The sequence below is a fragment of the Hylobates moloch genome, unplaced genomic scaffold, assembly GCF_009828535.3.
Source record: "Hylobates moloch isolate HMO894 unplaced genomic scaffold, HMol_V3 SCAFFOLD_20, whole genome shotgun sequence".
Lineage (NCBI taxonomy): Eukaryota > Metazoa > Chordata > Mammalia > Primates > Hylobatidae > Hylobates > Hylobates moloch.
In genome coordinates, this window is record NW_026652295.1 from 51,906,453 (window position 1) to 51,932,452 (window position 26,000).

A 26,000-nucleotide genomic window follows, 5' to 3' on the forward strand; every position below is an offset into this window, starting at 1 on the left:
TCAGCTATGTGTTGATGGCTTCCAAATCTACACTATAGCAATAATGGAAGTCAGTTTTTCATTAGACATATCCATCTAAGTAACCCACAAAAATATCAAACTTAATAGGTTTCAAACTGAGCTCATCTGTGCCTTAAACTGCTTCTCCTAAGCTAATGTTACTATGTAGTCATTCAAGAAAGGAAAATGAAACTCACCCTAGGCAACCCTTATTCCTTTATCCCCATAGCCAATTTGAATTATGGAAGTATGACCCACTTAATACTTTTCTTATTTAACTTTCTATTCCAGAACCACTTCTCAAGGACAAGTTATCATCATCTTTTGCCTAGATTATTGCATAGTTTCCTGACTCATCTCCCAGCCTCCCATCTCACTATCATCCCATGTGTCTTTTATTCTGGTAACATAATGATCTACTGAAAAATGACGTTCTGACCATATCCCTGTCTTGTTAGGAATTTGAAATAACTTTCTAGTTCAAGGATTCTTTGGTTGCAAAAAGCAGACACAAACTCTGGTCAATTTAAACCAAAAGAAAAAAAGGAACTTGTCAGAAGAATACTAGTGTTCATAGAAATTAAGGAAAAGTTGAACTATCAAGGATCTTGGTCTGTAACTCATGATCAATTTTGGAAGTGTTGGTGTCGGAATGACTCAGCTCCTTCTGCTTTATACACTAGTCACTCCACTGAAGATTCAAATTGTCAGGGAAGAGTGACTGGCTTAGCTTATGTCATGTGCAGACACTTCTGGGAAGTGATAAAGGTAAAGACTGATTACTGATGGTCTCACCAGGACTTTGGCAAAGTAAGAGACAAATAGATCCCCAAAGAAAGCCATGTGCTGTTACTTAAAGATAAAGGAACTGTTGGGAGAGCAAAAACAAATGACCCACATTTTTTATTCAATTTTTAGAGTGAAGTCTATACTTTATACTATATCCTTGTCATTCGAGACCCAAAATGATCTGGCCCTTCTCAGCTTTTCAAATATGCTATATGTTATATTCTGTTTCTCATCTAGAAATTCTGTCTACTTTACATGGCAAATATCCTACTTACTCTTTAAGATTCAACTGAAATGTCATTTCTTTAGTGTTGTCTTCCCCAGTGCTACCAGGAAGCATTGACTACTCTTTTCTTTGTGCCCTTGTTTGCCCTCTACATATGCCAGTAATAACACTTATCAAGGCTCAATGCAGTGATTTTCTTTATAAGTTGGCATCTCTGGCCATACTGGCTTGGTCTTTAAGAATTAGAATCAAGTTTCATTAATCAGTATATTCCGAGAATATAGCATAGGGCCTGAAATACATGTGGAATTCAACACATTTTTTTTGAATAAAAGAATGAGTAAGTAAAATAAACTTCTTTCCTGAAAACATTATACTACTAGAAGCATGTTAAGAGAATGAGATAGCAGGCCTATTTCTTATTTTCAAGTGCCTCTTGTGAAATAAAGCACTAATTAAAAATTTTTATTAGCTCTAGAAGTAATGTTTTTGTATTTCCCATAACGTTTCTTGTTTAAGCATATTAAAGTTAGACTTTTGATGTGAAAATAAATATTTTTACTTATATGCACAGTTTTTTTCTCACAACTTTTTTCTGTTAGCTTTTTCTACATTGTAGTCTATTGCTAGTCTCTTTGCCTTGGTGCATTTTCCTTCATTTTTTACTTTTTGGTTTCTTTGGGGTTTTGTCATTAGCAAGTTTGAATGGCTCCTCCTCAGTCTACATGGAGGCAAAGAATTGGCCACATAATCTCTGTGGGGGGCCCTTGAACCACAGTGGAGATTGATCAGGTGGGCAGTGAAATGAGGTTTTTGTCAAGGCCTCTATTTCTCTTCCTTCCAGCTTTAAATGGATGCATCATCTTGGCCCATTAGAAGTTTTCTTTGGTGCTTGATGGTCTAATCCAAATGTCCTCTCCAGGCTGTCTTAATTTGCAAATGCACACTACACAAATCACCATACTGTGCCATTTTGTGTTGGGAAATAAAAAGTGGAAAAAGAGGTTGAAATTGCTATTGCAAAAAAAAGTGGAAAACAAGACGAAAGTAGAACCCAAAGTACCTGTTTAGTTATAATGAGAGGTTAGAAGGCCTTGAGCAAAATTGGGCCTGGACCTAGGCCCAGCATCCTGAACTGTTGTCAGTTGGGAGCTATTGCAAGATCCTCTTTTCCATTTCATGGGTCTGTTAAGTTCTTCATTTTATTTTCAATTTTCTCAGGAATGTATAATTAGAGACCAAATGTGCATTAACTAGTAAACTTCCAGAGAAGAGTGGAGTTTCACTTGAGTGTATAACACACAACCAATCGGTGAAAAACTCCACAATCTTTCCCTAGATCTTACCTTTGCCCCCCACTCCCCTTCCCATACTCCCTTTACCTGAGTAATACCTGGATTTGAAAAGGTTCTGGAAGATTTATTCATGTCATGGACTACGACCAGACTTCAGACGAGAGGCCAGGGTAAATTTGTAGGCAGAAACAAATGCAGGAGGGGGCAGGGAAATGCTCACTGAACTTGCTGTCAAACACTCCATTACTGGTTGTTTCACACTGCTTAGTCACTTGAGCCAGCCCTTCATCTGTAAAACCTAAAATAGGAATAGTATTCATACTGTTTGCCATCACAGACTGTTGCAACAATCACATGAGATTATATACACACACTAATACATAATGTGTATTGTGTATAATATAGGCATTTATATGTCTATATACAGATGTATATTGTAACTGTAATGTGTATCATCTTCCAGTCTCCCACAGCAGCTTAATTCAAAGATAAATGCATCCTATAGTCAGAGACTGTTTTTATGTCTTATTAAAATTATTCATTCTAAAATTTGAATTAACTCAGTTGAATAGAAATAAGAAGGTAGCTTCAAATAATTAAAAGCCTTGACCTTCATAAGTGAGTTAATATTACTTAAGCTATCTTACCAAAGAACACTTGCTACCAAATAAAATTTTTGCACACCCCATAATTTAAAGTAATAAATTTCTAGTGATGGAAATTAAGCCAATCCAATAAATTGCTTTTAGCAAGCCTATCTTCCTGTTCTCTCTGTCTCTTTGTCTCTCTCTCTCTCTCTCTCTCTCACACACACACACACACCACTTTGCTCTACATTGTAAAAGGGACTGTATTATGTCCCCCAAAAAACACAGATCGGAGAAAGTGGTTTGGCAGAACATGGTATTTCCTCTTTAAGGTTTACATTTTACATATTTAAACATACCTGAAAACTGCCAATTATAAACATGACTGCAATTTCCACTTTTCAGTCCATTTTCGCAGCATCTAGCTAAGATCTTATGTCAGGAAGGTTATTTGATAAGCTTCATTCTTCCCAAGGTAAAATCAGGAGGCTGCTGATCTCTTCTATTCTTTCTTGTGCAATGGAGGTAGTGAAAGTAATCATAAGAGGGGCTGCAACACTTTTCTTCTCCCCTAAAATGTACCTCACCCAAGGAGAATGATCAAATAGGAGGAGGTTGTGGCATGATGGACTCTAATATTTTCAGTCATGTATGTACGGCACCCAAAATTTTTGAGGGAGTAGCCCCAGTATATATATATTGCCATCATTAGTTAATATCTCAAAGCAACCACTTATTGGAGGCCTATCTTATGAAACTTTATATAAATTGAAATAGCAAATAAGTATGATAATTTTAGCTTTTATCTGATGTCTTGTTAATTTAAATTTTTTTTGATATATCTAAATCGGCATTTATCAACAATGATATGCTGCCATTTTGGGCCATATGATTCTTTGTTATGGGTTCTGTCCTGTGTATTCTAGAATGTTTAGTAGCATTTCTGTTCTCTACCCACTTGCTTCCAGTGGCATCTCTCCAGTCTGAACAATAATACTGTCTCCAGACATGCTAAACTTCTCTCAAGGTTTAAACTCAACCCCTTGTTGAAACCCACTGGTTTAAAGGAATACATTATTTGTAGAATTTGTTTCAGGTTTGTCAGTTTCAATGTAAAGTTTCTTTGCAGAAATTTTTAAAAGCTTTTGTCAATTTACAGTGGGTGAATGAGTTAACGCAAGATACTATAATCTGTAGATATACCTACCAGACACTGGTGAACTGCAGTATTTAATCATGTAAACAAATGGGCGAGGGTACTATTGTCAATCCCTCTCACTACAGAGCTCCTATTCTTATCTCAAAACATGGACTATGTAGATGTGGATAGCAGAGATTGCTCAACCAAGGATGGGGGATGGGCATATTTATATGCCAACTCCTTTAGGCATTATTCAAAGGTTGCTTATGAAAGCTCTGTGACATCAGTCAAGGCAACGATTTTTTTGATATGACCCCAAAAGCACAGGCAACAAAAGCAAAAATAGGCAAGTGGGATTATATAAACTAAAAAGCTTCTGCAACAGCAAAGAAAACAATCAGCAGGGTGACAAGACAACCAATGGATTGGGCAAACATATTTACAAACCACACATCTGATAAGGGGTTCAAATCCAAAATATATCAGGAACTCAAAACAATTTGATAGCAAGAAAACAGTCTTATTAAGAAATAGGCAAAGGACCTGAACCAACATTTCTCAAAAGAAGACACTCAAATGGCCAAGAGATACACGAAAAAATGTTCAGTATCACTAATCATCAGGATAATGCAAATTAACATCACAACAAGATATCACCTCACATGTATTAGGATGGTTATTATCAAAGAAACAAAAGATAAGTTTTGGCAAGAGTGTGGAGAAAAGAGGATGCCTACACATTATTAGTAGGAATGTAAAGTAGTTCAGCCATTATGGAAAACAGTATGGAAGTTCCTCGAAAAGTTAAAAATAGAACTAACATATGATCTAGCAGTTCTACTACTTGTTATATTTACAGAGGATATGAAATCAATATATTGAAGAGATATTTGCACTCCCATGTTCATTGCAGTAATATAGCCAAAATGTGGAATCAACTTAAGTGTTTGTTGGTGAATGAATGGATAAAGAAAATGTGGTATATATACAAAATTTAGCCTTAAAAATAAGGAAATATTGTCATTGGTGACAACATGAATAAACCTAAATATCATGCAAATTGCATAAAATAAGCCAGACACATAAAGACAAGCACTAAATGATCTCACTTATATGTGGAATCTATAAAAGTTGAACTGGTAGAAGCAGAGAGTAGAATGGAGGTTACCAGAGGCTAGGGGATAAGGGAATTGGGGAAATGTTGATCAAGGGATGCAAAATTTCAGTTAGAAGGAGTAAGTTTCAGAGATCTATTGTAAATTATGGTTACTATAGATAATAATAATATACAGTTGGCCCTCTGTAGCTGTGGGTTTTGCATTGATGGATTCAACCAATCTCAAATTGAAAATATTTTTAAGAGCTATAAAAGATGGCAATACAACAGTAAAAAATTTACACAAATTAAAAAATACAGTGTAACAATTATTTATGTAACATTTACATTGTAATAGGTATTGTAAGTAATTTAGAGATGATTTAAATTATACAAGAGGATATACAGCAGGTTATATGCAGATACTTTGCTATTTAACATAAGAGGCTTGAGTACCTGCTGATTTGGGTATCTGTAGGGGGTCCTGGAACCAATCCTCCATGGATAACAAGAGACAACTGTATACTTGAACATTGTTAGAAGAGTAAATTTTAAGCGTTCTCACCAAAAAAAGATAAGTATGTGCCGTACTGTATATTTTAATTAGCTTGATTTAGCCTTTCCACAATGTACACATACATACTACAAAGCATCAAATTGTATGCCATAAATTACACAATTTTTAATTTTCAATTAAAAATAAAATAAAGTTTGATTCCGGGTTGGGGGAGGGTTTTAATTCCTCAACATATCTGGCTTGTTATTCTGGGAGTAGGGGAGGGGGAAGGAGGAGTGGGCTTTGGCCAATAAATACTTCACATAGGTGTAGTTCTAACTAGCTTGTACTAAAGTGGTAAGAATGGTGAGAATATGAGTGGGGTGACAATGGTGTCTGCTACTGTTCTACTAATGGACTGAAGGAACTGGCTGAGAGGGAGGTTGATGATGTATGGGACCTAAGAGGTAAGGGAAGGAAGAGATAAATGGTGTCAGACTGAAAATCACAGATGGAAGAATTATCTGGAAACCCTGGTACCTTATCTTCAGAGTCTGGAAGGAAGAAAGGAAGATGGCTGCAAGTGTAGATAGGTTTATGGTTTTTATGACAGGAAGGTGTGGGATTAACATTTGCTATTTTTGTTTTGTTAGTAACCTGTGGGAGAGGGTCATCTCTAGAAAATGAGTGAGTTAGGAAGGCAAAGAGATTTGTAGTAGTCACTAAGGGAAAGAAGAGACAAATTAAAGAAATATGAGCAGCATTTAAGAGCTCTGCTAAGAAAAATAACCCAAAATTTATGGTGTCACCGATTTTATGGTCTAGTAGATCATCTCCAGCAGCCCTCAGTAGAGAAGGTAGAGGGGAAAAATGCAAATTGCAGGATTTATTTGTTTATTGAATAAATATTTATTGAGCATCTACTATGTGTTAGGCACTGTCTTAGGAGCTTGAGATAAAACCAAGACAGAATAGACAAAATTATCTGATCTTGTAGACCTTACATTTTGGAGGGGAAATGCAGAAAATAAAGCCAATGAATAAAATTGTAGTATACTGCGATAAGTATAGAGAAAGTGATAGAGGATGCTAAGATGGAAGAGGGTTTGTCATTTTGGATAGGGTGTGTGGGAAAGACCTCTCTGAGAGGTCGAAAGAGATACAGCTATTCAGTTATCAGGGAAAGCGTGATTCAGGCAGAGGAAACAGCAAGTGCAAAGGCACTAAGATAGAAGTGTCCATGGTATGTTTGAGGAATGGGCAAGAAACCCAGTGTAAGGACGGGACCAATGTCTGCAAGGTGTAAAAGGGTATAAATTAAGTTCAGAGAGATAAAGTTGGAGGTCCACCTTGGATATGATCTTGTGGCCCATAGCTTTTAAATTGATTCATGTTGGAAGTTTGAGGGAATATAAGGTATGAGGACTAGAGGTGGGAATGTTGAGAATGTCAGTGAAAGTCAATTTCAAATGATCATTGAGAAGGGAAGGAAGTGAATCCAAGAGTGGGCAGGTAAATTGGGAGCATTGTGAATAATGGGAAGAGAATCAAGAAAGAATGAAAGCATAGAAAGCAAGGGAGGAAGAGTTTCTAGGTAGTGGGTATGCTTATTAATGAAAATTAACGTTTATTTAGCATGTGTGACATGCTAAGTACTTTGTGTTATTATCGCATTTAAATTTCCCACCCATCTGATGTAGTAATAAATATTAATATCCAAATGTGCACATGAGCAAATTGCAGCATGGAGTAAGCCACATACCCAAAGACGTGCTGCTAGTCAGTGGCAGAACTAGGATTTGAATTCCATTAGTCTAACTTTTATGCTCCCTTCCTCTCTTTTCCCTGCAGTTTTGCTGAGGTATAATTGACAAAAATTGTATATATTTAAAGTGTACAACTTGATGTTTTGATATGCATATACATTGTAAAATAATCACCCCAATCAAGCTCATGGCCATATCCATCACCTCACATAGTTTCCATTTGCTTCTTTCTCTCTCTCTTTTCCCTCCCTCCTTCTCTCTTTCATCCTTTTTTTCTTTCTTTTTTTGGTGAGCACACTTAACATCTCCTCTCTTTGAATGCTGCATAAGACACCTGTATGACAAGGATAAACGCAGATCCATGGGGGAGTGGCTGGTAGGAGGTCATTGGTGAAAGCAGGTGGGAATGGAGGCAATACTTTGCAGTAATTTAGTGACTCAGTAGATGGCAAGGAAGTGGAGGCAGCAGGTGTTGGATTGAAGAGATGGGGGCGTTATGGATAGTGACATCAAGATTATGTAGACTTTTTTTTTTTAAAAAAAGAGAGACTCACATTGGTTTAAAGCCTGAGAGGAAGGTGCCAGAAGAAAACGACACAATGAAGACAAAAGTGTGAGTTGAATAAAATATACAGCAAGGTCAAGGAACAAATGTGTAGGGTTGGAGTTATGAAATAGTCTGGGAAAGGAATACCCCATTTCATAGACAAATAACTGAGGACCAGAGAAGTAAATGGTGAATCCAAGGTTATAGAACCAATTAAACAGTAGCTCGGGGACCAGAGTCCGGGTTTTCTGACTGCCAAGACAGGTGCTTTCCACCAGTCCACCCAACAACTCTTGCTGAATCATCCTCTGCTGGTTACTTATCCCCAATCCAAAGGAAGTTGTTGTAGTTAATGAGTAAATACAGTGTAGCCAAAAACCAGTGTAAACACACAGCTCTATAAAAACACTAATGACACCTTGTCCTTCCAGTTTCCTTCACAACACCCTCCCCCCATAGTTCATTCACACTGAGTGCTGACTTTTCTTGACTATAAGCTGCCTTCAAGATGCTGAAGGTTCCCAGTATTTATGCTAAGCAGGGACTCAGGTGGAGACAACTAAGGTCACCCTCAGGGAATTTCCTGCTGAATTAGATTCCACTAAGCCTTGAAATCAAAATGCTTCTGGTAGGTAAATGGGATACAGATGGGAAATCAAACCAGTGTGTGACTGGGCATGATTTAGAGCAACTGTTATTGATATGACAGATCCTAGCAGGCAACCTCATGAGAGCCTGGATTTTTGTTGCAATGCAAGCAGGTGAAACGAATAACTGCATTTTTGACTTTTGAATTTCCTGCACCTTGCCAGTGGTTATTACAGCCATAATCTGGGCCATGTATATTCTAAGGAGGCTTTTGATTTAAGAACCTAGATTTTTTGAGAGGCATGCAATATTCAATGTATCTCTATGCATAAGATTTTATGTAGATATTTTGATGATGCAAAATTTCTACATTATATGAAATATAAGTTTTTTAACTTTGGGGGAATAACAATAGTCTATTTCTAACATACATTATCTTGGTCAAACATTGAAATTCTTGATTAATGTTTAACTGTAAGAAGTATACTCATTCAAGTAAAGGACCAGTTTCAGGGTTCAGGCTGAAGTGTCTTGATGACTAGAATTCAGGTTCCAAGGAGAAGCCCACAAGGCTAAGGGTATTGGATATAACAGAAAGTGGAAGCTATACCTGACTTCCAGAGAATGTGGAACGGATATAAGATCTTAATCTTCTCTTATCTTACTACAGAAATCTGGATGGAGAAGCAGTATTTATCTCAAAGAAAAGTGGACCTAGAGGCTTATTTCACTAGAAATCACACCATTTTGCAAGGTACTCGATTCAAAAGAGCCATTTTCCAAGGGCAATACTGTAGAAATTTTGGCTGTTGTGAAGACAGAGATGATGGCTGTGTCACTGAGTTCTATGAGGCAAATGCGTTGTGCTACTGTGATAAATTCTGTGACAGAGAAAATTCTGATTGCTGTCCTGACTACAAGTCCTTTTGCCGTGAAGAGAAAGAATGGCCTCCTCATACACAGCCTTGGTATCCAGAAGGTAGGCTTTGGGAATGTATTTCAGCATTATCCTCGTTCATAACAACAAGATCTGACAAGTGTTCTCTCTTTTTCTTCTTTCTTTTTCTCCTTCTTTCAATGAAATGAAAATGAATATTGCGATTGAGAAAATACATTTCTTTGGATTGTTAAAGTGCTTTGGTTTGGATGTGGGGTTCCTGTGTAATACAAGCACCTTCAGGAATGTTCTGATCTGGCAGTCCTGCCTGCCGATCGGAATCCTGATCAGTGAGTTTTGAACACTCACTCAACTTATATAAGGATTACTTAAAACTCTTTCTTCTCTTCTCTCTCTCCTTTGTATTGACATCAGGTTTCTCAAGGCTTTTTGTGTGTAACCTCTTAGAGAGTCTCAAGAAAGTCACAAGATTTACTATCCATAGATTTTAATTGTTATTTCAAAGGGCTAATGGATGTACTAGCATTAGAAACTGTGGTATTAGTAATGCTATTAAACCCAGGACAAAATAAAGTCAGTCCCCCGCTCTGCCTAAGTAATAGCAAATATATTCTTCACGTGTATTTTTGTCTTGCTTCATTTGTTTTTCCAGTCTGGAACTTTTGCAATTATTAAAAAGAAAGGAAGGCTTCATATAGAGTGGTTGAAAAAGTCTAAGGTTAAATGGATAAATACAACATAAAGAGGATGATGGTATTTATTGTATTTATCTAATGGGAGGAGAATGACTATGGATTTTGAGCATAGATGAGGCTTTATTTTTCTGTCTCTCATTGTATTAAATCTCCTCAGCAGAACTTCAGGGTTAATCAGACTTCTCTGTCACACTACCATAAATGGGTGATGGAGACTAGAAATCCCAGTTAGAAGACATTTTGGGGTAAACTAGGGGCTTGGAATCCTTATTTCAAAATCCAGATGTCATTGAAAGAGTCAGAGCAAGATTCTATGTCAAAAAAAAAAAAAAAATCCAGATGCCATAGCCATCATTCTCAATAATGTCATCTTGTTTGTAAAATTGAGGAAATGTCTCTTTATGCATTTACATATGTACTATTTTAAATTTTCCACATAATTGTTATTTATCCTCAGTCTTTACATTTTACCAGTAAACAGCTTTCCCTTCTTCCCTCCCCCCACACCTCCATCCTTCTCCCCTTTCTTTTTTCCTTCCTTTTTTTTCCCGTGTGTGTGTGTGTGTGTGTGCGTGCGTGTGTGTGTGTGTGTGTGTGTCAGGGTCTTGCTCTGTCACCCGGACTGGAGTGCAGTGGCAGGTTCATGGCTCACTGCAGCCTCTAACTCCTGAGCTCAAACAATCCTCCTCCCTCAGCCTCCAGAGTAGCTAGAACTACAGGTGTGTGCCTCCACACCCGCTAATTTCTTTTATTTTTGGTAAATATGGGATCTTGCTATGCTGCCTAGGCTCGTCTTAAAACTCCTGGTCTCAAGCTGTCCTCCCACCTTGACCTTCCAAAGTGCTGGGATTACAGGAATGAACCACTGCTCCTAGACTTTCCTTCCTTTCTTCCTTCCTCTCTCTGTTTTCTTTCTTCTTTCTTTCTTTCTCCCTTTCTTTCTTTCTTTCTCTTTCTTTCTTTCTTTCTTTCTTTCTTTCTTTCTTTCTTTCTTTCTTTCTTCTTTCTTTCTTCTTCTCTTTCTTTCTCTCTCTTTCTTTCTTTCTTTCTTTTCATTCATTCCTTCTTTCTTCTTTCTCTCTTTCTTCTTTCTTTCTTTCCTCTCTCTGCCTCTCTCCCCTTCCTTCCTCCCTCCCTCCCTTTCTCTGTCTTTCTTTCTTTTTGTTCATTTATTTTCTTTCTTTTCTTATTTCTTTCTTTCTCTCTCTCTCTCCCCTTCCTTCCTCCCTCTCTCCCACTCTCTCTTTCTTTCTTTCTTTTCTTTCTTTCTCTCTCTCTGTCTCTCTCCCCTTCCTTCCTCCTTCTTTCTTTCTTTTTCTTTCTTCTTTCTTTCTTTCTGTCCTTCTTTCTTTCTTTTCTTTCTCTTTCTGTCTCTCTCCCCTTCCTTCCTGCCTCCCTCTCTCTCTTTCTTTCTCTTTCTTTTCTGTCTTTCTGTCTTTCTTTTTCTCTTTCTCTCTTTCTTTCTCTCCCTCTTTCTTTCTCTTTTTTCTCTCTCTCTTTCTCTTCTTCTTTCTTTCTCTTCCTCTTTCTTTCTCTTTCTTTTTTCTCTTTCTTTCACTCCCTCTTTCTTTCTCTTTCTTTTTTTTCTCTCTCTCTTTCTTTTTTCTCGCTCTCTTTCTCGTTTTTTCTCTTTCTCTCCCTTTCTTTCTCTTTCTTTTTTTCCTCTCTTTCTCTTTCTTTCCTTTCTCTCCCTCTCCTTCTCCCTCTCCCTTTCCTTTCTTTTCCTTTCCTTTCCTTTCATTTTTATGAGCCATTCTCATCTTTCTCCAATGATAACCTCCTTTTAAAACATTTTTATATACCCTTAAACAGCATGTAGTCTTGTTTTGTGTGCTTGAATTATTAATTTATATAGACCATATTATGCTGCAGACCTCATTCTCTTTCTTGATTTTCTCAGACAGCAACATGTTTTAAGATGCTCTCCATGTCTCCACAGACTAGTATGACTAGTCTGTGGCTTCTGACTGATGCTTCATTCTCTGTGATGTCCTTTCATCTCATCTAACTCCCTGTTCCCTCCATGGTGGGTGGACACTTAGGTTGTCTACAGCTCTTTGCTATCATAAAGAAATCCATGATGGACAGCCTCATGCATGCCTTCTTACCGACTTGCATGATACGACAAGACTTGAATTGCTGGGTGCCAGGTATGCATTTAATCGAAGTCTTGCCAGATGGCTCTCAGAAGTAGCTGCATTAGTTTATGGTCCCCTAGTACTATATGGGGACACATCTCTAACAATTAGTATTATCCAGAGAAGTAACCTTTACTTATATAATCAGTAAAACATGATTTTTCATTGTCATTTTAATGTGCCTTTCTCTAATTTCTAGTGGGTTTGAGCTTCTCTTCATATGCTCATTAATGTTTGGCTTTCTTCTTCCTGTGACTTACTTTTTCCTATCCACAGCCTTGTAATACAACTTAATATCTGGTACAGCAAGTCAGCTTATTCACCCCCCTTTTTTGAAGATGACTTAGGTCATGTAGACATTAACCTTCCATAAACAGTTTTTGAATAAGTTTTTTTAGTTCCTCAAACAACTTCAGCTAGAATTTTGAATAGAATTGCATAAAATTTATCGATTTATTTGAAGATAGCTGAACTCTGTAATGTGATGACATCTCATCAAAGAGTATAGGATATTTCTCCACTTACTCTGATTTTTAAAGATATCCTTAAATAGATTTAACACTTTACTCCATAGTGGCCTTATAATACTCTTTGTTTATTCCTGGATATTTATTTTGTATTGCTTTTTTTTTTTTTTTTTTGACAGGGTCTTGCTCTGTCACCCAGGCTGACCTTCATTCAGCCTTGCTCTGTCACCCAGCTGACCTTCATTCAGCTCACTGCAGCCTCGACCTTCCCTGGGCTCCATTGATTCTCCCACTTTAAACTTCCAAGTAGCTGGGACTACAGGCACCTACCACCATGTCTGGCTATTTTTTGCATTTTTAGTAGAGATGGGGTTTCTCCATGTTTCCCAGGCTGTTTCAAACTTCAGAGCTCAAGCACTGTATTGAATATTTGTAAACTATATTTTATAGTTGGTTGGCTGTTGTTATGAATAAATGCTATTTATTCATGAGAGCTGATATCCTATGTGGCAATTTTTCTCAGTTCTGTTATTAGAAACAAAAATGTATTTATTTATCACAGTAAAGATGTCTACACCAAAACTCCAAAGTAAACATCATACATAATGGAGAAATGTAGATATGTTCCCTTTAAGACTAGTAATAAAACATGGATTTCTACCATTTTTGCTACATTTAACAGGGAGATATTTGTTACGCTTTAAGAGAAAAAATGAAGTAAAACAATCTGAAGGCAATAAAGTAAAACTCTTATTATTTGTAGATAATGTGGTAATCTACATAGAAAAAATAAAGCCAACAGAAAATAGCATTAATATGAATTAGAAATATTTAAAAACCAGGACTTTTTATTAAAAAATTCAGATGTTTAGCTACTCTTGAAAAATTGAAAACTCTGACAATTCTGCGTCCAGAGTCTTGCATGAGGTTTGCATTAGTTAGAGAGATGAGTGGTGGATGCCACCTTTTGGTAATGTGTATTTTCCATTTTCCCACATACCTTACCCCTTGCTATTTTCTCTCTGACCCACTTCTCTCATTTCTGCCAGGGGTCAATATGTCCATAGTTTCTGTAAGTGGAACTCCTCATTTTTGCTCAATATACAACTTGCACAGCTGTACATGGACCCTTGAGCCATTACTATTGCAGATATTTTGGGATTGAAAGAAGGTAATTTCTTTGAAAATGGAAGGTGTATTTTCATTTAAAAATAGAAAATACATGTTTAATAGAAAATACACGTTTAAAATCAGCATCTTAAACATGCGTTTTTTTTGAACTTCTCTATTTTGTCATGTTGGTATGAGCCTTCTAATAACAGGTGAAGTTAATATATATTAGTAACATGATGAGAATACATATGGCATCATGAGGAGCCCTGTGCCCAGGATTAGTTAGGGATCATATTCCTGTTATTTAAATGTAGTTTCTAATAGTGACAAGATTGGGCAGGCAAGGGAAATTCACCTCTCATAGAACCTGCACATAGTACACATTTAATTAACAGACCCTTCTGTAACATACCCTGAGTAGCATGTTTTCTCTTGTCTTACTGAACATACTCTTCCTCCTCCTTACAAGCTAAGATTTATTGAATACTTATTATGGAGCCAACAACTGTTCTAAGCACTTTTCAGGTATTAACTCGTTCATTATTTAATTCTACGTTGTTTAATAGAATATTACTTAATTTTAATTATACAGCAGCTTCTTGAGAGTAAACACGGTGATTTACTTATTGCATACTATTTATGGTGCCATGAAGTGGGAGGCCTAGTAAATATTGGTTGAATTTGGATTAATTGATATTTAGAGGATTTTAATTTTATTTCAGATTTTGTATTTGTTAAATTAAATAATAATTTACTCATATGACTTAAAAGAATAAAGTATTTTCATAAGCATACTTTTTCATACATAGTTTTAAAAGATATTTAGAAAGTATCAAAGTATTATCATTTATAGTTTAAATGTACAATTTCTATATTATTTTGGATGTTGGAATATTAACAGAAGTAATTGATAGTATTTAAAACTTTATATCCATGATTGTGGTAAGCATTGAGGGTCATAAGAAAAGAGTATTATAAGTCCCAGGCCTCGAGAAACTTAGGACCTACATGGGTAAGGAGACTTAGGTGTGCGAAACAATTAAGAAGCATTGTGTGACTTGTATGCCACATGTAGACAAGAATATCACCCAGGAAAGTTGAGTATATTAAAATGGTTAAATGTTTATTTGATAAAAACTATGTACCACATAAGAACCTGTCAGATTGGTGACAACCCTAACTAAAATACATATTTTTAAGACATAAGATATTTTGCCTGGATTCACTTTGTCATTAGCGACGAGGCTCCATGCAGCTTTCTGCTTCACCATTGCTAGAAAATGGCCCTTGTAGTCATGAGCTACTTTGGCTTTTCGTGCTCCAAAACTAATATTTGAGTCCCATTAAAAAAAAATGGAAGAGAAAGTTAGAGTTTCCACATTTTGAGAAGACATTCTAAAGCACAGATGAGCACCTCTGTTTTATGTCTTTTTGGCCAGCTGTGTGGTAATATGCCTAGCTATGAATGGGGTTCTGTTACAAAAAAAAAGAGTAGAGAATGATATTGGGAATAATCAGCAATCTCTGCCAAAAATTAAGAATGCAGAATCACCTAAAAGCACAGTGACTCTTTGGATGTCTGCCTTTTGATTAGTTATTATATCCATTTAATATTTTTTCGAGTCTCAGTTTAAAAGTATGAGTTGTAATTTTTTAATGTGCTGAAATGTACTTGAGATTTTCTTATTTGAGGCATACAGCTCATACAAAAAAGTAGTTGCTACTTCTTCAATATCCATTTTTGCTTGAGAGCTAGAATTTTGCTAAGACTTTAATTTAGGGTCATAGTTTATGTGAAATTTATGTTCCAGGTATAGTTTGTACTCCATTCACTATGAAAGGAAGGAATTAATCATTTTATTTTGTAGCAAAAAGTTCATATTAGACTATAAATGCTCCCATACAGATAATATTTTTTCTTTTGTTTTATCTTGCTTTTGAAAGTAGCTACTTGAAAATAGTACTACACAATATTGAAAAAATGTGCAAAATTAGTTAAGATAAAAATACAATATATATTATTTATACTGTTGTTTGCATGCATAAAGCAAATTTCCTCTGAGATTCTATGATCACTCACTAATCTATTAAATATATTTTTCAGAGATTTAGTTACATGGGTATTGTTCAGTTCCTCTTATTGTGCCAGCTCTAAGAGCTCTTTAAATCAAGGATTTAAAACTATGTACATTATCATCAGGATTAAAAAAGTAAATATATCCATTTTGTACAAACTGGAAGTAAAACATATTGGTAAATATCTTCTTCCTGTGTTTTCTTTGCCATATCTGATGGTGACTTCCAGTAAAGGATTTCAAATGTCAGGCTGGGTATGGTGGCTCACACTCACACCTGTAATCCCACCACTTTGGAGGTCAAGGTGGGAGGATCTCTTGAGGCCAAGAGTTTAAGACCAGCCTAGCAGTACAATAAGACCTCATCTCCACCAACAACCATAAAAAAAATAAAAATTAACCAGTCATGGTGGCAGGCACTGTAGTCCCATCTACATGGGAGGCTGAGGCAGGAGGATCCCCGAAGCCCAGGAGTTTGAGGCTGCTGTGAGCTATCATTCCACCAATGCACTCTAGCCTGGATGACAGAATAAGACCCTGTCAAAGTAAAAAAAAAAAAGTAAAAAAATTCAAATGTCGGATATGGAGAACCAGTGATAGGGTTGAAAACAGAGCTCGAGTGGATTTTCTAGACATAACCTTTTGGTATAGCGGATTTAAGGAGAAAGTCTAGTAGACCATCTGTTGTGAACAGACCTAAGTTAATTTGATTATGCACAATATGTTCACATTGGTAAAAAATGTATGTGAGTCACTGCCATGTTTGAATTTGAAGAGGGTCATTTACTTCTTCACAGCCTCCTTAACTATATTACAATGAAGGTAAATCACAGTCCATACTTCGCCACGTATACTGACAGTTACGAAAATATGACACAAACCAATTCATACAACCTCTATAAGCTTCATGAAATCTACAGTTCCTGTCCTTTTACGTGTTCCCACATCTACACTGCATGAAAGATTTATTGGAGGCACATGTAATAATATTACAGAGGTAGGACTCTGTTACCTGTACAGTGGCTATCAGAAAATGACAATTCCTTTCTACTTGGCTGGACACAGTACACAGGACAAATATCAGTTCTAGAGAGCCAAGTCTAAGAGTACAGGTGCTTCTGAGTTTAAGAGATACATATAAACTATGGGATACAAGGGTGGGATGTGACTTTGAAATATTTTAGGTAATCCTCATAAGTAAAATTTATAATTTAACCAGTGGGAGCCAATTATTTATCACAATTATGCTGATTAACAAGTCATGAATTTTAACAATAAAACCCATTTCTGACATTTATTATACTAATACTCTAGGGCTGATCAAAATATGGGTAATGGAAGCACTTGTAGCAGTTTCTCCAAAGTCTGGTCTTTCAGAATGAATGCCACTGAACAACCCTGGGGGGTGGATTCCTGATTAGAGCAAGAAACTGCCTTTACTATAGTGAAGTTTAGACCAGCACAGATATTTATAATACACTGTGGTGAACTATTTTAAAATAAATTATAGACAACATATCATTATCTTTTTGCAGTTCAAGAAGTGAAGTTTAGACCAGCACAGATACTTATAATACACTATGATGAACTATTTTAAAAGAAATTATAGACAATGTATTATTATCTTTTCTCAATTCAAGAAGATAAACTATTTCATTCTCCAAATATATTATTTGCCTAATATTGCTTTAAATGCTGTTAAAGTCACAAAACTGCCTTAATTTCAACAGTCATTAGTTTTGGCTTTGTTTTGTTTTGTTTTATTGGTCAAGACGCTGTGTGTAACCAATTAATTAACTCACTCTGAGGAGCTCGAGACATATTTTACTGAGAAAGCAGGAATTCTTTCATATCTCCACAATCATAGTTTTCAACCTACCTCCATTTGGGTTACTGCTTACCTTGAATTGATTCCCCCTCTTGAGTTCTGAATCCCATCTTCTCTCGTCTTTTCAATACCTCCATCTCTACCATTCTCTCTTGCTTTCTTGCTCTCTCTTTCTTCTCAAGCATCATTTTTTTCTTTACTTTTCTCCTGGTGATATGGTTTGGCTGTGTCACCACCCAAATCTCATCTTGGATTGTAGCTCCCATAATTCTCACCTGTCATGGGAGGGACCCAGTGAGAGGGAATTGAATCATGGGGGCAGGTTTTTCCCATGCTGTTCTTGTAGTAGTGAGTAAGTCTCATGAGATCTGATGGTTTTATAAATGGGAGTTGCCCTGTACAAGTTCTCTCTTGCCTGCCACCATATAAAATGTCTCTTTGCTCTTCCTTCGTCTTTTGCAATGATTGTGAGGTCTCTCCAGCCATGTGGAACTGTGAGTCCATTAAATCTCTTTCCTTTATAAATTACTCAGTCTTGGGTATGTCTTTATTAGCAGTGTGAGAACAGGCTAATACATGTGGATTAACCATTAACTTCCAAAATGTGTTTTTGCCTTTCCCAACTTTAAAGGGTGGTCAGTTGTAATCCAGATTTGGAGGCCGAGGGGGGATCGGTCCAGAAGTCAGGTGAACCCCGTCTCTATAAAAAAAAGCTCTCCCTTAACTTCATGTCTTTAACCAGCTACCATAACATTTCCTTCTTTCCTTTAATGGCAAAATATCTGAAAGAAAAATTTACTTTCTTATTCCAAGTCTCTCATCAACCCATTCCTACAGGATATCAACTCCCTGCTACTTCACTGAAATCTCTCTTGGCAGGGTTATTGGCAATTCCTACATTACCAAATGCAATATTCAGATGTCTGGTTTCGTGTTCTTGGCCTCTCGACAGTACTGTATGCAGCTGACCACCTAGAGCATATGAAACACTTTATTAACCCTGTTTTTCATGACACCACCCTCTCCTCAATTCTCTGATCCCTCACAGGCCACTCCTTCCCAGTTTCCTCTTCTGAATGTCTGTCAGATGCAGTGTTTTGAGCTCATTCCTGGACCACTTTCTCTTACCTATATACACTCTCTCCGAAAGACTCTTATTTAGTCTTGGGTTTGAAAAAGTAGATATGGATGTTGGTGTCTCCCAAATTCATGCTCCAGCCTGGGCTTAACTCTTGTCTTTTATAAACTACTGTCTACTTGATATCTCTGTTAGGATGTCTAGCCTAGGTTTTATCTAAATCTAAAATATACACAGTAGCAGTCTTGGTTTCTTGACACAAGCCTGTTTCTTATTTTAGTGATAGCTGTACCGTTTCTTTATTACTCAAGCCGAAGTCCTAATGAGGTATCTTTGATTCCTCTTTTCCCTCATTCACCAGATTCAATCCATGAGTGATTCCCTTTGAGTTACCTCCAAATTATATCCACCTACTTCTCTCTATCCTCACTACTATTATGCTAATCCTTCATCCTTCTGGGAACCTCCACCCCAGTCAGCTCAACAGGAGTGATAAGTGCAGAGATTAGGGTGGAGACATTTTGGATAAGGCCTTATAGGTTACAGTAAGAAGTTTGGTCTTATTCTAAATTTGATGCGAAACGACGTGAAGATTTTAAGTAGGAAGCGACATGATGTATATTTTTGAAGATCTCTGTAAATGCTGTGTGGAAAATGAGGGATCCGTTGGAGTTGGGAAGGATTGTAGCAAAGGAGTAAGTGGACTGTGTCTGGGTATTGTATAGATGCTGATGCTTTACTGTGTCAACACCTTGACCGGGGTCCGAAGTAACTGATTATGGCTTTTGTTCAAGAGATTAATTCTCATGGGAGATTAAAGTGAATGCAATGTCTCATAGTTCTCCTACATGAAATTAAGGAAGGATGACCAAGAAATGGAGTTTTTGTTAACATTAAATTTAGTGTTGATGATTTGGGGTGGCTTGGTAATGGCAGTCTCCTGACTTCAAAATTATTAGCTGAGTATAAATCAGAGAAGGGACAGTCTTTTTCCTTAAGGACCCTTGAGATGTCTGTTCCATTTATCCATGGAATTCATATGTTGAATACTCAAGATTCATGAGGTATGATTAAAAATCAGCTTTGTTTTTATCCCACATTCAGAAATGGTCAGGGAAGTACTTCTCTTGGCTTTGAATGAAAACTTGGATTGTTGCATGGATTTTCTGTTGTTTCTAGGTGATAAAAAATTTTAGAATATCTTTAAATTAGAAACCTACTGTGGATTCAGTTTTGAAAGGAGTCTAATCTTATGTAGCAATTAAAACCATGAATTTGATGTGAAGTTCGATCTTCCCACATCTTGGGTTTACTGCATTAGGAAAACTGTGGTCAAGAGAAAGGTGGTTTCCTTTTCTTACCCCATGATTGTGACGTACCAAAATTCCATGTGAAAGGGATGCATAGACGCAAATACATAAATAATTAGATTCATTAAGTAAAATATTGGACTGTGAAACATCCATGGGAGGGGCAGTTATGAAATATTTTTTATTAAAATATTTTTTGGAAAATCAAACAATGGCTAATTCCCTAAGTGGCTTTGTAACATTGTGACTAGAAGTTAAACAAGGTCCCTTAGAATGCTTTCTAAAGGTTAAAATTCATTTTGTTTAATTAGAGGCCACTGGCATAAAATACCAATTACATGTTTCTATCAAAAACAGTTTCACTAGACAAAGTTGAGTCCCTTTTGCTAATTCAATGTTAATTTTGAATTTGGGCAGATTATATTTTCAAAAGGAATTTAAATTTTTAACCAGAGCACTATTTTTACAATATATTACTAGTGGTTTTTATATGATAATGATTCACCATCCATCTCTTTTGAGTAGTTCATATAATCTCATAAAGCAGTTAATAACTAGTTTCAGTTAATAGTTAAGAAACATTTGGATTTGGAAGGCAAATGGCTACAATCTTATTGATTTCATGAATTTTTTCCCTTATTCAGATCTTAAAGAAAAAAATAGAATTTGTCTTTGTAAGGTAAATTCAATGAAATGACCTGGTATTTTGAGTCCAAAGCTACTTGCTCCAGTCATATCCAATTAATTATAAGCACTTATGAGACTTGATTAGTTGTTTTTTTAATGAGAAATGCCATAAATCAATTCAAATACTATTATATTGCTTACTTATTTGAAAGTACTAATTATTTTTTAAGCATAGTGATTAATTCCTGGGTAATCTTGTTTTCATGTTTTGCAAATCCTCCCTGTTGGAACATAATATGCAGTTTAAAGATAAAAGCATTGAAACAAGCACAGAAGAATTTGATATACAAACCTTGACACAAACCAGACATGGATTTGTATCAGCTTTTTTGGCACCAAACATGTTTGCATATGTGAAAAGCTAACTACGATTTTTGATTACATTTTATGTTAATGCACTTTATTACTTAGTTTAGGATTTTCATTTCTTTACATGTTACTTTGACAGGTTGCTTCAAAGATGGTCAACATTATGAAGAGGGATCAGTAACTAAAGAAAACTGCAACTCCTGGTAATAAATTTAAGTGGCACAGAACTGAGTTCTACTGTGTGTGTATGTTTTCTTCAAATAAAAGAAATATTTGTGAAACAAAGTATATATTTATGTACATATAGGCAGAATCATATGTCATAAGACATCATATACCTGTACCTTTGTATAAGCATATTTAATTTTAAGGGATTTTGAAAATTTAATCATGAATATCTTTTAATGTTTGAGGTTGATGTTCTTGACAATAGGTCTGTATCATACAACGGGTCTGCATTAAATGTACCTCTTAATTATAATATTCTGATACCCTACAGGCAAATTGTGTTTTTTGAGCACAGTAACTATATAAAAACAGGCTGCTTTAAAAGGGCTAGCCTGCAGAAAGTTTCCAAATACAAGTACATTGAATCTACTGTCCAATTTGGCTTATGTTTTCAAACTTCAATGGATGTGCGATCATATCATTTGTTAATTGCCTGCAGTAGAGGATTACAGCATATTGAGTGGTAGCTAACATATGTTTTACAATTTATTTTTGCCAAGAATCAAATAACCATATGGCTAACATTAATCAAGAAATTATGTTTTATGCCTTAACAATGTATAACTCTTTTTAGTAATTGAAATGTACTTCATAAAGACCAAGCCATTTTTGTAATTGTCATATCTTTGCAGCACATGCTCAGGACAGCAATGGAAATGTTCCCAGCATGTATGCCTTGTTCGTCCAGAATTAATTGAACAGGTCAATAAAGGAGACTATGGGTGAGAGAAATCTTGCTTTATATGTTTCTTGGCACTGCCATTTACTATGCAGGTGTCAATGTATTGCTTGGTTTCTATAAATGGTCATTGTTTAAAAAGAAAGAGTGGAAGAGAAATAGGAAGGGAGATAGAGAGCATGTAAAACTGGAATGCAAAGGTAAACATTAAATAATTAAAATGATCAAATAAGAAATCTAGAGCATAGCTGTAAATTGTCTAGGAAAGAGCAGTGTCATGGTGTAGGTAAGGGAAGTGCAGGGAAAGCTACTTTGGATAAGTATTTAGGCAAAATAAGGAAGTCAGCAAAATTCATGTATTCATACTAACTATCTCTCCCTCTGCTGCTGCCCTCACCAAGCCAATCACATGCTTAGCTATCATGGGTAGAATCTGATCTTAAAAGGATGATATTCAAATAACAAGCCAATCTAAATAATTTCACTGAAATGATGGGTATCTAGCCAATGTCACTTACAGTTGAATCAAAAGACAGATTGAGCTCCTTTACCTTGCTAGTACACAAAAGACAGGGATGATTAACACTGAAACATTGGCAATAACTGATGCTCTTATACAGATTGATGCTCTTAATTTTCATAGAGGAAATTAAGATGTAGGCACTGGCCTGGCGAGGTGGCTTATGCCTGTAATCCCAGCACTTTGGGAGGCCAAGGTGGGTGGGTGGATCACTTGAGGCCAGGAGTTCAAAACCAGCCTGGACAACATAGTGAAACCCCATCTCTACTAAAAATACAGAAAAAATTAGTTGGGCATGGTGGTGCATGCTGGTAATCCCAGTTACTCGGGAGGCTGAAGCATGAGAATCACTGAAGTCTGGGAGGCAGAGGTTGCAGTGAGCCAAGATTGCGCCACTGCACTCCAGTGTGGGCATTGGGGGGTGAAACCCTGTCAAAAAAACAAAACAAAACAAAAAAACAAAAACAAAACAAACAAACAAAAAAACAAGAAACATAAATACAGGCGCCAACACTGGCTTTTATTATAGAACTGAAAGGAAGAGGAACAGGCCAGCTGGTATCTGTTTCAGGATTTCTCCACTGCCATTGATCGAATCTCATTATACCCTTGATAACATCTTCTACATTTCTGGAAAAGATTTCACATAAAAAGATCTATTATAAAGCAATTAGAAAAGGGAAATAATCTGGAGATGTATTTTTATAAAATGGAAGTATAATCTCCTTCCACATATAACATGATGTTTCCCAGCATAATGGGGACACCAAATTTCAACGTATTAAAAGTTTTTTCTTGGAACATACAAAACATAGAAAGTCACATTTGTTGATATTAATATCCTTAAACCATTCTCAGTTCCTCTGCATGTGTGTGTGTGTGTTTGTGTTAAACCAATATTTTAGAAGATAACTTGATGACATTTTCAGTATTTCCAGGGAAAACCAAATATAATTTTCTGTGGCAAATCATATTTAAATTATTCAAAGAAGATGAGAGTATATGTCATCTTGAGAAATTGAATCAGATTCCTAAAAGGGTTCAAATGCTACACCGAACTAACATACATTTCCAAGAAACCAAAATAGAGCAGCCTAGCTTTCCACTGTTAACAAGTACATGAGAAATCACAGTCTAAATTAATGTGGTGCACCTAGGAAAACACACTTAGGAGCACAGAGGTTGTTGGGAATGCTATTAGGTCGGTGCAAAAGTCCACCGTTACTTTTGCACCAACCTACTATCTTCCTTGGAAGGAAGAACTTTCTTTCCACGATCTATTTATTTTGAGCATGGCCTAGGGCTACTTAAAAGGCATGGGCTTTGCATTTTAGTAGCAAATATTAAAACATCACATAACTTTAAAAGAGTAGAAAGTGAAGTATAATTGGAGCAAAAGGAAACATACAAAAACCAAAGGAAAAAAGTTAAGTAAAAGGAGCAAGCTATAAAGACAAGAAATAAAACTAAAATTATTTACCAGGGCAAAAAAGGGGAAGTCTTTAAATTTAAAAGAAAGTTCTAATTCTCAGCTATTCTCTCTTCATGATGCTCAAATTGTTTTTATGTGTAAAAATATAATCATATTATATCATTCAATATTATTAAGTGCTTTTTAAAATAGCCTACATCAAATATGCAATCTTTGCCTTAAAGTATTTCTTTCTCACATCTTGACAGTATTTTAGATCCAAGTCTTTATTTATTCTATGTAATGTGCTTCAGTGCTTATTTATTCTCTGTATTATTTCTTAATGTAATCAGCTGATATTAATAAAACATATGTTCCACTGGTGGCATGGCTGAGGATACAAATAAATAATTTTGGCCTGGTGAAGTGGCTTATGCTTGTAATCCCAGCACTTTGGGAGGCCGAGGCAAGCAGATCACTTGAGGTCAGGATTTTGAGACCAGCCTGGCCAACGTGGTGAAACCCCATGTCTACCAAAAGTACAAAAATTAGCCAGGTGTGATGGCACGGGCCTGTAGTCCCAGCTACTCATTAGGTGAAGGCACTAGAATTGCTTGAACCCAGGAGGTGAAGGTTGCAGTGAGCTGAGATCACGCCACTGGACTCCAGCCTGGGCCACAGAGTGAGATTCTGTCTCAAACAAAACAAAAAAACAAATAATTTCTATGTTAAGGGAATTTACCATCTAGTTGAGGAGCCAAAACTGTCATACTTTTATAAAAGGATTTCTAATAATAGGGGAGAATAGAAGCTCTAAATTAGTGGCACAAGTAATAATCAGCAACTTAGTGGAATAAAGGGAGATATATAAGTGTTTCAATTAACTGCTGCTGTGTAACAAACCATTCCAGGATTCAGCATTTTAAAACCATAAGCTTTTCATCTTTTCACATCAGCAATTTGGAATAGGTTCAACTGAGGCTGTTTTGCTGCTCTCTTCTGGAATTACTCCTGTGTCAATAGAGCCTCAACTGAGGCTGAATTGTCTGTGATGGCCTTACGCTATGTCTTGTGGTTGGTGCGGGTTGTTGATTGGGCCACGTTTCTCCAGCGAGCTAGCTTTGGCTTCTTCTCATAATTATTATTCTAATGGGGCATATGTGGAAGTTGCCCCAGTCCTCCCTTAAAGCTTATGCTTGCAAGTTTCACGATATCAATTCTACCGCTTTCTATTGGGTAAAGCAAGTTACTAGGCCAGCCTACATTCAAAGGCTAGAGAAATAGATTCTTTCTTATGAACTCAAAATTTGGTCTACTGGATAAGTTGGCTTTCATTTTTCACTGTTTTCTCAAAACCAGCTCACCCCAAACTGCAGTGATTAACTTCTACCTATTCTTACTTACTGGCATCTTGCACTATCTGCTCAACTTGAAAATTTGAAGTTAGTTTGGTTCTTCCTTCCTTTTACTCTCAGTCAGTAGGTATTGCTAACTCCCACACTAAAAGTTTCTTTTAGATATTTACTTCTTCAATTCTGGACTATATTCTAATGCATTTCTTTATCAAGCCTAGTTTGAAATTACCTGACTTGTCTCTGTTTCCAGAAATTCTCAATGGTACTCCATTGCTTGTGAAACACAAGTATTGCCCTTAGCATAACATGTTGGTCCAAAAGCTTTTTTACTACCTTATCTTTTATACCGTTTCAGCCCCTGTGTCCCTATCCTCTCTCCTAGTTTAAGCATTTAACTTATCTGTCATTCCCCAAACATGCCACCCAACTTCAAACCTGCGTGCTTTGCTCAAGAGTTACCTTTACTTTAAACAAATGCTCTCTTCTTTCATATCTGGTCACCAAAGTCATTCTCATCCTTCCAGATAGAGAACTAAATTTGCTTTAGTAAAAAATTTGCCAACTCCTTCAGTTATGTTTGAATCTTTTGATCATATTTTGATATACTGCTAACAAATGACACACGCCAAAGTCATTTCTATCTTTGTAGTTTTTCTTAAGGTATAAGCTTCTTAAATG

General features: G+C 36.3%; 1 protein-coding gene across 1 annotated transcript in view; it reads left to right on the forward strand.

Moving 5' to 3' along the window:
* The first annotated feature begins 9,045 nt into the window (after positions 1-9,045).
* TINAG (tubulointerstitial nephritis antigen) overlaps positions 9,046-26,000 on the forward strand; it is an 80,719-nt gene continuing 63,764 nt past the window's right edge. Inside the window, exons 1-3 of the mRNA XM_032140398.2 lie at positions 9,046-9,510; positions 21,269-21,332; positions 21,990-22,079. Coding sequence (XP_031996289.1) covers positions 9,156-9,510; positions 21,269-21,332; positions 21,990-22,079 — 509 coding nt within the window. The 5' untranslated portion in view covers positions 9,046-9,155. The remainder of the gene's footprint in view (positions 9,511-21,268; positions 21,333-21,989; positions 22,080-26,000) is intronic.